Consider the following 14427-nt stretch of genomic DNA (forward strand, 5'->3'; position numbering starts at 1 on the left):
TTAAAATTCTGAAATAGTTATTAGTTTCAGACTTCACAAATAAAGCAACTGTTACTCCTTTCAAAATAATGCATTTTCTTGCTACAGATTTCACCTAACCACTTCGTTTTTCTCAAAGAGGTGACCTCTTCAAGCCTTGGGAGTTTTAAGGATTTTACCCTTAATTCACATATTTTATTCAAAGATTTTTCTTAATCCAGCTTACTATTTTTCTGTTACACTTAGGCAGATTATCCAATGACCTTTTGCCTATAAAAGAGAAAATGGAGCTAGTATTTTGATACATTAAACCATATAGGTTCTCAGTCATTAAAAATACAAAGAAAATTGGCCTTTATCTGTGTTTTCTGTTTAAACTGGAAGCTAAAAAGCTAGCAAACATCACATTACAGACATTGTTACGCAAATGATAAGCATGAGGCTCACAATCAGAAATCTGTATTGAGCATGTGAACTTTAATTATTTCAATTTCTAGGTATTTAAAATACTACAAAGAAAATAATAACTTTATATTTGTAACTGCTATGTGAGCAAAAAACAAGGGATAGTCACAATTCAGAGGACAGAAAATTGTATACAATTAAGAATCTTAAGTTTTTCAAGCTACACATATCTACAGCTTTGAGGAAACTGTAACTGCTGAATCCTGTTATGGCTAAAAGCAACTGTCAGTAGTTAGAGGACAGGGTAGAGTAATCAAAGTTGCTCATATCTGTTCCACAGAATACACAGCAGCACTGACCTGTCAGAGTTCAAGTCAAAATTGTGCTACTTATGCATTATATCTCTTTTAAGGATCCTATGGAATGTACAAAATAATCTCATGCTAGATCAACAAGAATAAAAATGGACATTCAAAAACAAATCAGTGAAACTGCAGGAACATTTTCTACTTACAATATTATGGACTGAACAGTGAATTCTATAGTTTTTTTCCAAGAGTTGTTGCACGGCACTTGATCTATAGCATAAAGAAGTGATGCCACTGTTATTATTTCAAAGTCAGAGCTATTACACCTAATTTCATACTTTTTAAAACTTTTTTTTACTAATATATAAACTAGTTTAATAATTTCAGTTTAGATTACATTAAATCTGTTCCATATGGTGAAATTAAGGAATTTTTAAAGTTGTTGAATATTTAAACTTATGAAGCAAACACTAAATTATACTTAAAGTGCAAAATCCTGATAAATACCTCTTAAATTCTTAGAGAAGTTCTAGACCCTCCACAAAACACTTCCTAAAAAAAAAAAAAAAAAAACTCCAAGCCCTCTAAAACTGTCTCACACCTCTCTTTCACCCTTGAACCCCAAATTGATGTGTTGCATTTTCCCAGGTTAATAAGATGACACATATCCTTCATTAAGTGTGGAAGGGGTCCATCATCACCTCGTTTTTCCAACAAAAAACTAGAGCTGATGTATGGTCAGAGTTTGAGAGTGTTTTCCTGTTTTACCAGAAAACCTTATCTGACTGTCAACTCCAGCAAACTTCATTAAGTTCTCCTGCCTCCCAAGGTCCAAAGACAGTTAAAAAGGTAAAGTTTGTCTCGGACCCATAATGTTTACACTTGGACCAAATTCTAGCACAGTATATGGAGCACTGGTCCTTTATACATTAGAAATTAGTGAAATACTTACTTAAATGCAGCAGAGAGTGTCTTGTTTTTCCTAACAAAGGTTATCCTTACTAGACCATCCCATTCCTGAAATAGAAGATAGATATTTTCTTCAAATTACAAACTTCTCGTTCTTGTCTATGCCTGCTAGGTATTATTATTTTTTTTAATATATAAAATTGAAGGGAAATTTCTAAAATGAACAAAATGTTCTGTATCTTCATCTGACTGGCACACATATGTAAAAGTAAGACATACACTTGATTTTTGCAGTTTGGTGCATTTAACTGAATATGTCTTTTCCTCAGAATTTTTTTTGACAAGCGTCAAAGCATGACAATATTTTTCTTTAATTGGAAAAAATAAAGGCAGGCAAAGTGGTGCATGCCTTTAGTACCAGCTACTCAGGAGGCTGAGGTGGGAGGATCACTGGAGACCAAAAGTTCAAGGTAAGCCTAGGCAACATAGTGAAACCCCATCTTAAAAAATGAAGGTGGGAGAAAAACAAAATTGTCCCACATCTGAACAAAGAATATGGCACTATTTATTTAAATCTAAGAATCATTTTCAAAAATTAGATTCAAAACAGACATGACTTCAGATAAGGCTTGTGTAACACACCTAAACCTCCTTGAAGGAGTTATTGATGAACCACTCCATTTATCACCAGATGACCACACACACAATCGTATTTTTCTCTAATATGACTAGTAAGGTTTTACCTGAAGTGGTCTTTCTTGTTTTTAAATCTCAGAAACAATTATGATTAAAACATGTTACCCATAATATTACTTTAAAACAACCATTTTTATTTAACCTTGTTTTCCAAGTTTTAGTCAATCTTTTTTTTTTTCGAGACTGGGTCTCACTTCATAACTACTTTGTATCAAATTATTCCATCTCCTTCAGCACAGGGATGTGTGTTAATTAACATTTCCCTATGTTTGGATATTTAGGTTGACTTAATATTTTTTCTGCTGCTATAGACACACATCTTCCAGCCTGGACTTCTTTTTTTTCCTTTAGTGAATGAGCTAGTATTTTAACCTCACCTGAAAATTGATGGGTGGTGGTGGATTCTTAGGTTCTATCCTTACAACACTGGATTCCACCTTGGGTGGTGGTCTGAAGTTATTCTTTCCAACCTGTTAATGAAAAAGTATTTCATAGTACTCTCAAAGGCAACTTTTATTTAGTAACCAAAGATGCTATCCTCACAGAAGATACAACTAGATGTTCAAGGATGAGTTAAGCTAGATTATTTCAATAATAATCACTGGCCAGGTGCTGTGGCTCACATCTATAATCCCAGCATTTTGGGAGGCCAAGTCAGATGGATCATTGAGCCCAGGAGTTCAAGAACAACCTGGGCAACATAGTGAAACCCTATGTCTATTAAAAAATACCAAAAACTGGGCTAATGCCCTTTTCGGCCTTACCCTCACCTGCACCCAGGTGAATAAAAAAACAAAAATTAGCCAGGCGTAGTGATGCACACCTCTAGTCCCAGCTACTTAGGAACTGAGGTGAGAGGACTGCTTGAGTCTGGGAGGCAGAGAGTGCAGTGAGCCACTACACTGCAGCCTAGGTGACAAAGCAAGACTGTGTCTCAGAAAAAAGAGAAAGAAACAAAATTCACTTACTTTCATTAGATGGTCCACACGTGCCAACAGCTGTGTATTAATTGAGAGTCTGCAGTATAACTTATCTCCAGGTTTTGCAACCAGTCGGAGGGCAAATTCTCTTTGAAACATAAGTATAGCACATCTGAAAAGAAAGCAGAAAAGAATAAAGAAAATGGTCATTGTCAACTATAAATGAATTTTCACTGCAATGAATTTTCTTAGTAGAGAAATACCAAAGCACTGGCAGCTGATTATACGGTAGGAGAACACTTTCAACCTTTGTTTTATTGCCACAGAATGAGACCACAGGCTTTGTTTTTATAATGGCTGTACTGCTCACCCCAACATAGCTTGCAAATGTAAGCTCTCAATAAATAAGAAGGTATTTCAAACCAGCACTAGTCCATCACCTCTTCTATGAAAACAAAAAGTGAAACAAAATTGTTTCAGTAGAAATATATCAGGTAGCAAACACCTTTAAGGAAGAAGTAATGCTGAAGAGGCAGATTGTGATGTTCAATGTCTCCTTGATTTGACAGGTTAAAAGATGTAGACTTTTTTTTTTTGAGACGGAGTTTCGCTCTTGTGGCCCAGGCTGGAGTGCAATGGTGTGATCTCGGTCACTGCTACCTCTGCCTCCTAGGGTCAAGCAATTCTCGTGCCTCAGCCTCCCGAGTAGCTGGGATTACAGGCGCATGCCACCATGCCTGGCTATTTTTTGTATTTTTAGTAGAGACGGGGTTTTACCACGTTAGCCAGGCTGGTCTCAAACTCCTGACCTCAAGTGTTCTGTCCACCTCAGCCTCCCAAAGTGCTGGGATTACAGGCATGAGCCATCACACCTAGCCAAAAGATGTAGACTTTTTTAATCAGCAGGCAACGGGGAGACTTTCTAAGGGTTAACAAACAGAAGAACATCTTCAAAGCTGTACTTGACATTCAAACTTTTGACGAGTCATACTAAAAAATACATTTGGCACTGTAACCCAAGCCACAAATGCCTGTGTGTGTGTGTATTTAATTATTTTGAGACAGAGTCTTGCTCTGTTGTCTAGGCTGGAGTGCAGTGGCACGATCTCGGCTCACTGCAACCTCTGCCTCCCAGCTCAAGCGATCCTCCTGCCTCAGTCCCACTAGTGGCTGGGATTACAGGCATGTGCCACCATGCCCGGCTAATTTTTGTATTTTTAGTAGAGACAGGGTTTTGCCATGCTGGCCAGGCTGTTGAACTCCTGACCTCAGGTGATCTACCCACCTCGGCCTCCCAAAGTGCTGGAATTACAGGCGTGAGCCACGGCGCCTGGCCCTACCCTCTGATATATTCTATTCCATGTTATTTAAAAAAAGGAAAAAAAAGACTGGGTGTGATGGCTCACACTTGTAATCCAAGCACTTTGGAGGCCAAGGCGGGCGGATCACCTGAGGTCAAGAGTTCAAGATCAGCCTGACCAACATGGTGAAACCCCGTCTTTATTTTTTTTAATTTTTAAAAATTAAAAAAAAAAGAAAAGAAAAAGGATGCTCATGACTCATTAATTTTATAACCACTAAACAGTTTTTGACTTGCAGTTTGAAAGCCACTAGTATACAATGTAGAAAGTGACTTCAAAGTTCATGGAAATATTGAGTTAAAAGATAAAAATAAGCCTAGGCGTGGTAGCACGTAAGTATAATCACAGCACTTTAGGAGGCCAAGGCTGGCAGATCACTTGAGCTCAGGAGTTCAAGACCAGCCTGGGCAACATGGTGAGACCCTGTCTCTAAAAAATATACAAAAATTAGCAAGGCATGCTGGTACACCCCTGTAATCCCAGCTACTCAGAAAGAAGGCTGAGGTAGGAGAATCACATGAGCCCAGCCCAGGGGGGCTGAGGCTGCAGTCAGCTGACATCTCACCACGGCACTCCAGCCTGTCTCAAAAAAAAAAAAAAAACATAAACTTTATTAATCAACATAAGCTCCATCAAGTTCAAGACACTTTTGTAAGTGATGATTCCAGTCTTTTAGTCTATAACAAAAAAACCGAGGCTCTGGGGAATTTAGCCATGTCAATGCAGTCTTTATTTTACATTATTAACTGAAGAAAAAAGGGTGCCCTTTCAAGATTTTTTAAGATTAGGAAATGAAAATAAATCAGTAGGGCCAGGTACGGTGGTTCATGCCTGTAATAATCCCAGGATTTGAGGAGGCTGAGGCGGACAGAGAGCTTGAGCTCAGGAGTGCGAGACCAGCCTGGGCAACATGGCGAGATCCGTCTCTAAAAAAATACAAAAATTAGCTGGGTGTGGTGGCACATGCCTGTAATCTCAGCTACTTGGGAGGCTGAGGTGGGAGGAATGCTTCAGCCCAGGAAGTCGAGGCTGTAGTCAGTGCAGATCACATCACTGCTCTCCAGCCTGGGTGCCAGAGCAAGACTGTCTCAAAAAATAAAAAGAAAAGAGGCCAGAAGAAGCCAAATCAGGACTGTAAGGTGGACGGCTAACCATTTCCCATTGAAACTCAAAAAACTGCCCTCATTTGATGAGAGGAAGGAGTGGAAGTATTATAGTGGGGGAATCTCTGGGGAAGCTTTCCAGGGAGTTATTCTGCTACATCTTTAGCTAACTTTCTCAAAACACTCTTGTAATAAGCAGATGTTATCATTCTTTGGTCCTAAAGAAAGTCAGCAAGCAAAACGCCTGGAGCATTCCAAAAAAAATTTGCTGTGACCTTTGCTCTTGACTGGTCTACGTTTGCTTTGACTGGACCCCTTCTGCCTCTGGGTAGGCATTACTTTGTGCTTTGTCTTTAGGATCACGCTGGTAAAGCCATAATTCACCTCTGTTATAATTCTTTGAATAAATGTTTCAGGATCTTGTTTTTTTGTTTTTGTTTTTATTTTGACAGTCTCACTCTGTTGCCCAGGCTGGAGTATGGAGTGCAGTGGCGCAATCTCAGCTCACTGCAACCTCTACCTCCTGGGTTCAAGTGATTCCCCTGCCTCAGCCTCCCAAGTAGCTGGGATTACAGGCGCCCATCACAATGCCCAGCTAATTTTTATATTTTTAGTAGAGACAAGGTTTCACCATGCTAGACAGACTGGTCTCCTGACCTCAAGTGATGTGCCTGCTTTGGCTCCCAAAGTGCTACTATTAGAGGCGTGAGTCATTGCGCCCGACTATATTTCAGGATTTTGATCCCAGTTATATAAAATTTTCACTAGAAGCTCTGCTTTTATCTGCAGCTGATTTGAGTATGTTTTTTGTTTTGTTTTTTCATAAGATCTTTCAGAAGAGAGGGTATGATGGTTTTCGCATCCATCAAGTAGAAAGTTTGTTTAACTTTAATTTTGCAGTCAGAATTGTGTAAGCTGAACCAACTGAGATGTTTATGGTGTTGGCTATTGTTTGTGCTGTTAAATGTTGTTCTTCATCACTTAGGGAACAAACGAGATGAATGGTTCCCACAAATTGATGTGGATGGTCTGCCACTGCAGGCTGCTTCTTCAACACTGTCTCATCCCTTCTTAAAATGAGTTATCCATTTATAAACCACGAATTCTTTGGGACAATGTCCCTATAAACTTTTTGTAGAGCATCAGTGATTTCACTATTCTTCCAACCAAGCTTCACTATAAATTGGATATTTATTCTTCACTTTAAGCAGAATTCATGTTGCTCTGATAGGGGCTCTTTTCAAACTGATGCCTTCTCCTTATCAGTGCCTCACACTAACTAGATTCTGTTTGGTTAGTACAGAGTTTATTTTGGTGTAAAAAAAAAAAATTGAAATCCATGAATAGTTTTTTCATAATACACACTTTCCATGAACTTTTTGAAGACCTCTCATACTAGAGACCAGTTAGGAAACCACTGCAATTGTCTAGACATAAGGTAATAACAAATCTAACCTAGGCTTAATGGCAGGAAGATTCAAAAATAGGGAAAGGCTGTCTGGTATCAGAAGCAGGACTTCCGGCACACTGCCCCCAAATAACCTCTCAATTAAAAAGAGAGAAAGACCTCCATATAAATCAACATTTTCTACAAAACTTCTTCAGTAGTTTTTCAACTGACCTGACTTTCATTTTTGGCTATGTTCACCACCTGAATTCTAAGACCTTCTAAAATTTGGCAGTAACTCTAGTCTTTTGTCACAAACCTGAAAAAAGGTCGATGTAGCAACAGCTTGAAGACAAAAGGTGAAGAGATCTGTAAGAGAATTAACTAGTTATTTCTGGGAAAGACACATCAGAGAAACACTTAGTATGATGTTCCTGAAAATGTGAGGACATACCTGATAAGGCAAATTTGCCACACAAGCATCAAAGAATGGCAAATCTGTTTTCAACACATCACCCACCAGTACTTGAAGTTTGCTGGCCACAGGCCTAACGAAAAAAAAAGAGATGTAAAAAGAATATTGTTTCATAAGATCGAAATGCACTTTAATTCTATTAGGTATACTCACATGCCCTGAACTCTTTTGTGAAGTTCAGCTACTAGCCTTGGGTCAAGTTCATAAGCAACAACCTAATTAAAAAAAAATTATTTAGGTTAATTGGAATATAAATCTCTTATTGTTATCCCAATAGGAACTCTTACATGATTTATGTGACAAACTTTATTTTCCCTTTTTTTTTTTTTTTTTTTTTTTGAGACAGAGTCTTGCTCTTGTTGCCCAGGCTGGAGTGCTGTGGTGGGATCTCAGCTCACCGTAAACTCCACCTCCCAGGTTCAAGTGATTCTCATGCCTCAGCCTCCTGAGTGGCTAGGATTACAAGCATGCACCACCACGCCTGGCTAGTTTTGTATTTTTAGTAGAGACGGGTTTCTCTACGTTGGTCAGGCTGGTCTCAAACTCTTGACATCAGGTGATGCACCCGCCTTGGCATGCACCCGCCAACATGTCCGTCTTCTTTTCGCATTTCAACCATCAATATTCCTTCAATTGTACTCTCCTACTTCAAATAACAAATACCGGCCTGGTGCAGTGGCTCACACCTATAATGCCAGCACTTTGGGAGGCCAAGGCAGGCAAATCATGAGGTCAGGAGTTCGAGACCAGCTTGGCCAACATGATAAAACCCCATCTCTACTAAAAATACAAAAAATTAGCTGGGCGTAGTGGTGGGTGCCTGTAATCCCAGCTATTTGGGAGGCTGAGGCAGGAGAATCACTTAAAACCGGGAGGTGGAGGGTGCAGTGAGCTGAGATTGCATCACTGCACTCCAGCCCAGGCAACAGTGGCACTCCATCTCAAAAAAGCAAACAAAAACCACCACCCAGAAAAGTAGACAACCAGATTATGTGAGAGTTCTACCCATATAATCAATAGAATCATGTTTCATCTGTCTCTATGCTTTGTAATCGAACAGATGATGGTAAAAATACACCATATGGCCATGCAGTCAGTGTTGTCAGAGAGGGGTGTACAATGCAATCACTCTTACTATTAGTATGTTACATCTACTGAGATACAGAATACATGACATAGATAACTTTTCAAGTAAGTGAAAGTGGATGTCAAATAAGGCTGAAATTGAAATTTTATTGCAATTTCAGCTGAGGTTTCACTGACTTCTTTTATTTTTATTTAAACAAAATTTTTTTTAAGAGATGGGGTCTCACTCTGTTACCCAGACTGGAGTGCAGCAGCACTATCATAGGTCACTACTGCTGCCTAGAAGTCTTGGGCTCAAGCAATCCTCCCACCCCACCTTCCTGAGCAACAGGGACCACAGGTGTGTACCACCACACCAGGACAATTTTTTGTAGAGATGGGGTTTCACCATGTTGCCCAGGCTGGTCTCGAACTCCTGGGCTCAAGCCATCCACCCACCTCAGCCTCCCAAAATGCTGGGATTGCAGGTGTGAGCCATTGAGAAAGGCTCCCTCCCAGGTCTATTATTGACTTTTCTCTGCATTCTGTAGATAATGCAGTCCAGCTCCCTTACCTTTCAACGTCTGGTTCGAATTGGCCAGTGAAAGGCACCAGGGTACAAGGGAGAGGGCTTGGGTATTTCCTTCCTAAATTCCCTGTTGAGACTGGGCATAGTGCTTCATGCCTATAATCCCAGCAATTTATTGTTGTTGTTTTTTGAGTCAGAGTCTTGCTCTGTTGCCCAGACTAGAGTGCAATGGTTCTGTCTCAGCTCACTGCAACCTCTGCCTCCTGCGTTCAAGTGATTCTCCTGCCTCAGCCTCTCAAGTAGCTGGGATTACAGACTCATGCTACCACACCCAGCTAATTTTTTTTTTTTTTGTATTTTTAGTAGAGATGGCGTTTCACCATGTTGGTCAGGCTGGTCTTGAATTCCTGACTTTGTGATCTGCCTGCCTTAGCCTCCCAAAGTGCTGGGATTACAGGCATAAGCCACTGCACTCAGCCCCAATCCCAGAACTTTGGGATACTGAGATGGGTGGATCACTTGAGGCCAGAAGTTTGAGACCACTCTGGCCAATATGGTGAAACCCCATCTCTACTAAAAATACAAAAATTAGCCAGGTGTGGTGGCAGGTGCCTGTAATCTCAGCTACTCAGGAGGCTGAGGCAGGAGAATCTCTTGAACCCAGGAGGCAAAGGTTGCTGTGAGCTGGGATTGCATCACTGCGCTTCAGCCTGGGCAGAATGAAACTCCCTCTCAAAAAAAAAAAAAAAAAAAAAAAAAATTCCCTGTTGAAATACCTAACCTGGTTTCTGTTTTCCTGACTGAAATATCTCACGTTTTCTAAGACAAAATTTCTAACAAGGGATCAGGAGTTACTGTAAGGCCGGTTGCCGGGAGCTTGGACGCACACCCCCCTCACCTTTTGTCCGAAAGCTCGGACATGCTCTGGCATGTTCCCTTCTCCCTTTCTCACACAGCCTGGCTTTCCCTTAAAGAACCCACTATGCAAGAGGGGTCTTGTGATTCTAGCCAATAGTAGCCAAGTCTTTCTAGCCAATAGCAGCCGAGTCTTTCTAGCCAATAGCAGCCAAGTCTTTCTAGCCAATAGCAGCTGAGTAATTCTAACCAATAGCAGCCAAGTTCTGTATGCAAACAAAGGCTTGTAACCTTATCCAATAGTAGTTCTGCTCTCCCACAACCAATCGAGCTCCTTCACTCCCTATAAAACTCCACGTCTGAGAGGAGTCCACGTGACTTCTCCGGCCCCTCCTGTCGGACCGCAGAACCTCGCCCGGGAGCCTGAATAAACCCTTCATATTGGATCTTCTTGTGTTGGCCTCAGTTTCTTCCTTTTAAATTCGGCAAGAACAAACCTTACAGTTACTACTAAAATAACTGCAATTAGTTAAAACAGATTGTAAACCAGCTGAGCTTGCTAACGTAGTCATTTGTGATACCAAACATTAAATCCCCTTTTTACCTTTTTTGCCTTTTCTAACAACTTTACAGTCATGTTGCCAGTTCCAGGTCCAACTTCTAGCACCACATCAGTTGGTCTTAAGGCAGCCTAAAAGTAAGCACAGCCATTTTAGCTATTCTGGCACATCAGAACACAGAAGCTAATTTACACCTGAGCATCTTTACTTATATGTGCTCCAATAAAAGCTTTTACTCTGACTCCATTTTTAGATTTCTTTATGATCTATGTGGTTAACAAAATTACTTTAATAACATTTGGTGTAAATGAAAATCTAAGACCTCTCCTAACCTGAAGGAATACTGCTCAACTTTAGAAGTCAGAAAAGCAGGAACAGCATTTCTGGGATTGGCATTCTGCTTTCTATCTAGAAATATTCCAATAGCCTCTTGTTACCTTCTCTGTTCATATTAACAAGTTCAAACGGGAAAGGATTGTACGTGTTGGATGAGGATTTTTCAATTCTCAACCCATGTGTGGTTTCAAGGACACAGAAGAGCAGAAACTGTACATAAAACTGAATGTTTGCACACAGCTATAATATTCTAGGGCCACAGCTTTCATTAGATGCTCAAAGGAAACTATAAGCTAAAAAGGTTAAAATGGAACACCAACCTTCATTTTTTTTTCTCATTTTTCAAATGACATGAAGCCTGACAAGATCTTTAACTACGTAATGCTCTTTCTGTGTAAAGCTCCAGGCTGCTTTCTTTGCTTGTAACCACAAGTGTACTCTGCACCATGTATATTTCATTTCCTAGCACCCAATCATCCATAACCATAAGAGAACATCAATAACCCAGACAGGAGTAATACTTCAAGTAATTTATATGTGGCACTGGAATACACCAAATAATTTATACATGATACTACATATTTTTCTGGGAAACAAACTTTCTAATGTGTGGCTTAGACATAAATAGATGAAGTACATAAAAACTAAAAGTCTATTTTGGCTTTTGTTGCCAATGCTTTTGGTGTTTTGGTCATGAAGTCCTTGCCTATGCCTATGTCCTGAATGGTTCTGCCTAGATTTTCTTCTATGGTTTTTATGGTGTTAGGTCTTATGTTTAAGTCTTTAATCCATCTGGAGTTAATTTTAGTGTAAGGTGTCAGGAAGGGGTCCAGTTTCTGTTTTCTCCATATAGCTAGCCAGTTTTCCCAACACCATTTATTAAACAGGGAATCCTTTCCCCATTGCTTGTTTTTGTCAGGTTTGTCAAAGATCGGATGGTTGTAGATATGTTGTACTGCCTCCAAGGCCTCTGTTCTGTTGCATTGGTCTATATCTCTGTTTTGGTAGTAGTACCAAGCTGTTTTGATTACTGTAGCCTTGTAGTATAGTTTGATGTCTGGTAGTGTGATGCCTCCCGCTTTGTTCTTTTTGCTTAGAATTGACTTGGCTATGCAGGCTCTCTTTTGGTTCCATATGAAGTTTAGTTTACAATAGCAAAGATCTGGAACCAACCCAAATGCCCATTGACTGGACAGGGAAAATGTGGCACATATACACCATGGAATATTATGCAGCCATCAAAAACGATGAGTTCGCGTCCTTTGTAGGGACATGGATGAACCTGGAAACCATCATTCTCAGCAAACTGACACAAGAACACAAAATAAAACACCGCATGTTCTCACTCATAGGCGGGTGTTGAACAATGAGAACACATGGACACAGGGAGGGGAGCACTACACACTGGGGTCTGTTGGGGGGAAATAGGGGACGGACAGCGGGGGGTAGGGAGTTGGGGAGAGATAGCATGGGGAGAAATGCCAGATATAGGTGAAGGGGAGGAAGGCAGCAAATCACACTGCCACGTATGCACCTATGCAACAATCTTGCATGTTCTTCACATATACCCCAAAACCTAAAATGCAATTAAAAAAAAAAAAAAACTAAAAGTGATCAAAAAGGGTATTAGAAATAGAAGAATAGGGCAGGTGCAGTGGCTTATGCCTGTAATCCCAGCATTGTGGGATGCCGAGGTGGGCAGATCACCTGAGGTCCAGAGTTCGAGACCAGCCTGACCAACACGGAGAAACCCTGTCTCTGCTAAAAATACAAAAAATTAGCCGGGCATGGTGGCACATGGCTGTAATCCCCCCTACTGGGGAGGCTGAGGCAGGAGAATCGCCTGAACCCAGAGGTGGAGGTTGCAGTGAGCTGAGATTTCACCACTGCACTCCAGCCTGGGCAACAAGAGCAAAACTCGATCAAAAAAAAAAAGAAAAGAAAAAGAAAAAGAATTATCTTGAACAAATACAAAAGTCCAGCTATAAAGTAAATAATCCATAAAAAGACACAGAATTGGGAACCAGGAGAAACTCAGACCCACAGAATGAAGCTTATCATACGGAAGACAGCCGGTGAATTCTAGACAATTATTTGATTCATTCAACAAATATTTACAGAGCATCTATTTTATGGCAGGCAGACTTTCTGCGCTTATGTATTCATAGGAATAAAATTAATAAACCAACAACTCTCTCCCTTTCCTCTTCCACACCCACCTTATCGATAATGCTGTTAATAATGAGAGGATTTTTCAAAATGTGCTGCCCAATTCCCGTGTTGAACATAAGTCCTGTAAGAAAACACGAAACAGCCTTAATTTTCCTACTGAGATGAGATATTAGACTGTCGCAGAGAAGAAAGCTGGATGGGTAGGGGGAAGATTTCTGCGCCAACCAGGGCCATGAAACGTCCCTGCGCCAGGACTGACAAACTCTTATAAAGTTCATCCTCCAGCCGGAAAGGAGGCCAGCGGCGACGTGCAGGGCCTGCGGCCGGCTCAGTGACCCACCCGGTCTTCCGCCCTCACGGGAGCGGGTACTGACCGGCCTCCGAGGATCAGGTCTCGGTCCGCACCCCAGGCTTGGTCCTGCCAGAAGACCTGATCGGACGCCAGCTTCCTCGAGGGGATCCTCACCTCCAGCGCTCTTGAGCTTCCGGTGCTGCTCCTGCCGCCCGCGGCGGCCGATAGCCCCTGATTTGACCTTCGGCATCTCGACAGGAAGCGAGCCCACAGGCCCAGGACGTCAAGGAGGACCAAAGTGGGCTAGCGTGAGAAAGCCACCACGTGGTAACCGTAGTCCAGCGCCGCCCGCAACATTCCGGCCCACGCCACGGAAAAGCAAGGGTCCGCCCCTTCTCGTGAGGGTTCCTCCCCCAGAAAGAAGGCGGACCTTGGACCCCAGTGGCTGCCGGGAATTGGAGTCACCGAGCAAGGAAAGCCGAACCGCGGGAGCCTACAGATCCCAGAAGACACCGCCCTACGGAGCACCTCAGTCTGGGGCTGAAGTCCTTGTCCCAACCAGAGCTGGATGAGGTTTTGGTGTGGTTCTCTCGGTGTTGCGAAGGCGGTTTAAGTTATATAATGAGGTTAAGACTATGGATGCTTTAGAAGGCCGGGTTCTGGTATCGCCGAGGTCCAAAGAAGTATTCACGTGCCTCGCTCCTTTTTCCCCCTGCAGCTTGTGGGGGTAGGAAACCCGGGGTTTGAGATTCGCTTGCTATTTTATGGGAATGCATTTTTCGCTACTTGCCCTGGGGAAAAGAACTGGGGAAAGATTTGACGTCTGGTTTCGCTAGGGTTGCTTCTATTAGGAATAGAAGAATATCTTGAACAAATGCAAAAGTCTAGCTACAGAGTAGATAATCCACAAAAAGACACATAATTGGGAACCAGGAGAAACTCAGACCCACAGAATGAAGTTTATCGTGCAGAAGACAGCCCGTGAATCCTAGACACTTATTTGATTCATTCAACCAATAATTCAACAAATTCCTTTTGTCCCTCGTCATTCACTCACTCCATATACATTTACTGA

The 14427-nt window shown here is 41.4% G+C and overlaps 1 protein-coding gene across 4 annotated transcripts in view; it reads right to left on the minus strand.

Annotated features, from left to right (window-relative positions):
• The window catches only part of DIMT1 (DIM1 rRNA methyltransferase and ribosome maturation factor), a 53891-nt gene extending 40137 nt beyond the window's left edge, over positions 1-13754 (minus strand). For 3 of the 4 annotated variants that reach the window (XR_010342594.1, XR_010342593.1, XM_012462297.3), the window contains exons 1-10: positions 13527-13754; positions 13108-13181; positions 10597-10683; positions 7697-7758; positions 7523-7616; positions 7388-7437; positions 3266-3389; positions 2675-2767; positions 1645-1709; positions 899-962 (exon numbers count right to left, since the gene is read on the minus strand). Coding sequence is in view for 1 of the 4 variants with exons in the window: in XM_012462297.3 (XP_012317720.3) it covers positions 899-962; positions 1645-1709; positions 2675-2767; positions 3266-3389; positions 7388-7437; positions 7523-7616; positions 7697-7758; positions 10597-10683; positions 13108-13181; positions 13527-13602 (789 nt within the window). In the remaining 3 variants the exon portion in view is untranslated. Of the gene's footprint in view, positions 1-898; positions 963-1644; positions 1710-2674; positions 2768-3265; positions 3390-7387; positions 7438-7522; positions 7617-7696; positions 7759-10596; positions 10684-13107; positions 13182-13434 lie in introns of all 4 variants that reach the window. The other variant, XR_010342595.1, reaches the window with a different exon arrangement.
• Positions 13755-14427: the final 673 nt, after the last annotated feature.

Source organism: Aotus nancymaae, unplaced genomic scaffold (assembly GCF_030222135.1).
Source record: "Aotus nancymaae isolate 86718 unplaced genomic scaffold, 86718_ANA_hifiasm-v0.15.2.pri h1tg000014l, whole genome shotgun sequence".
Taxonomy (NCBI): domain Eukaryota; kingdom Metazoa; phylum Chordata; class Mammalia; order Primates; family Aotidae; genus Aotus; species Aotus nancymaae.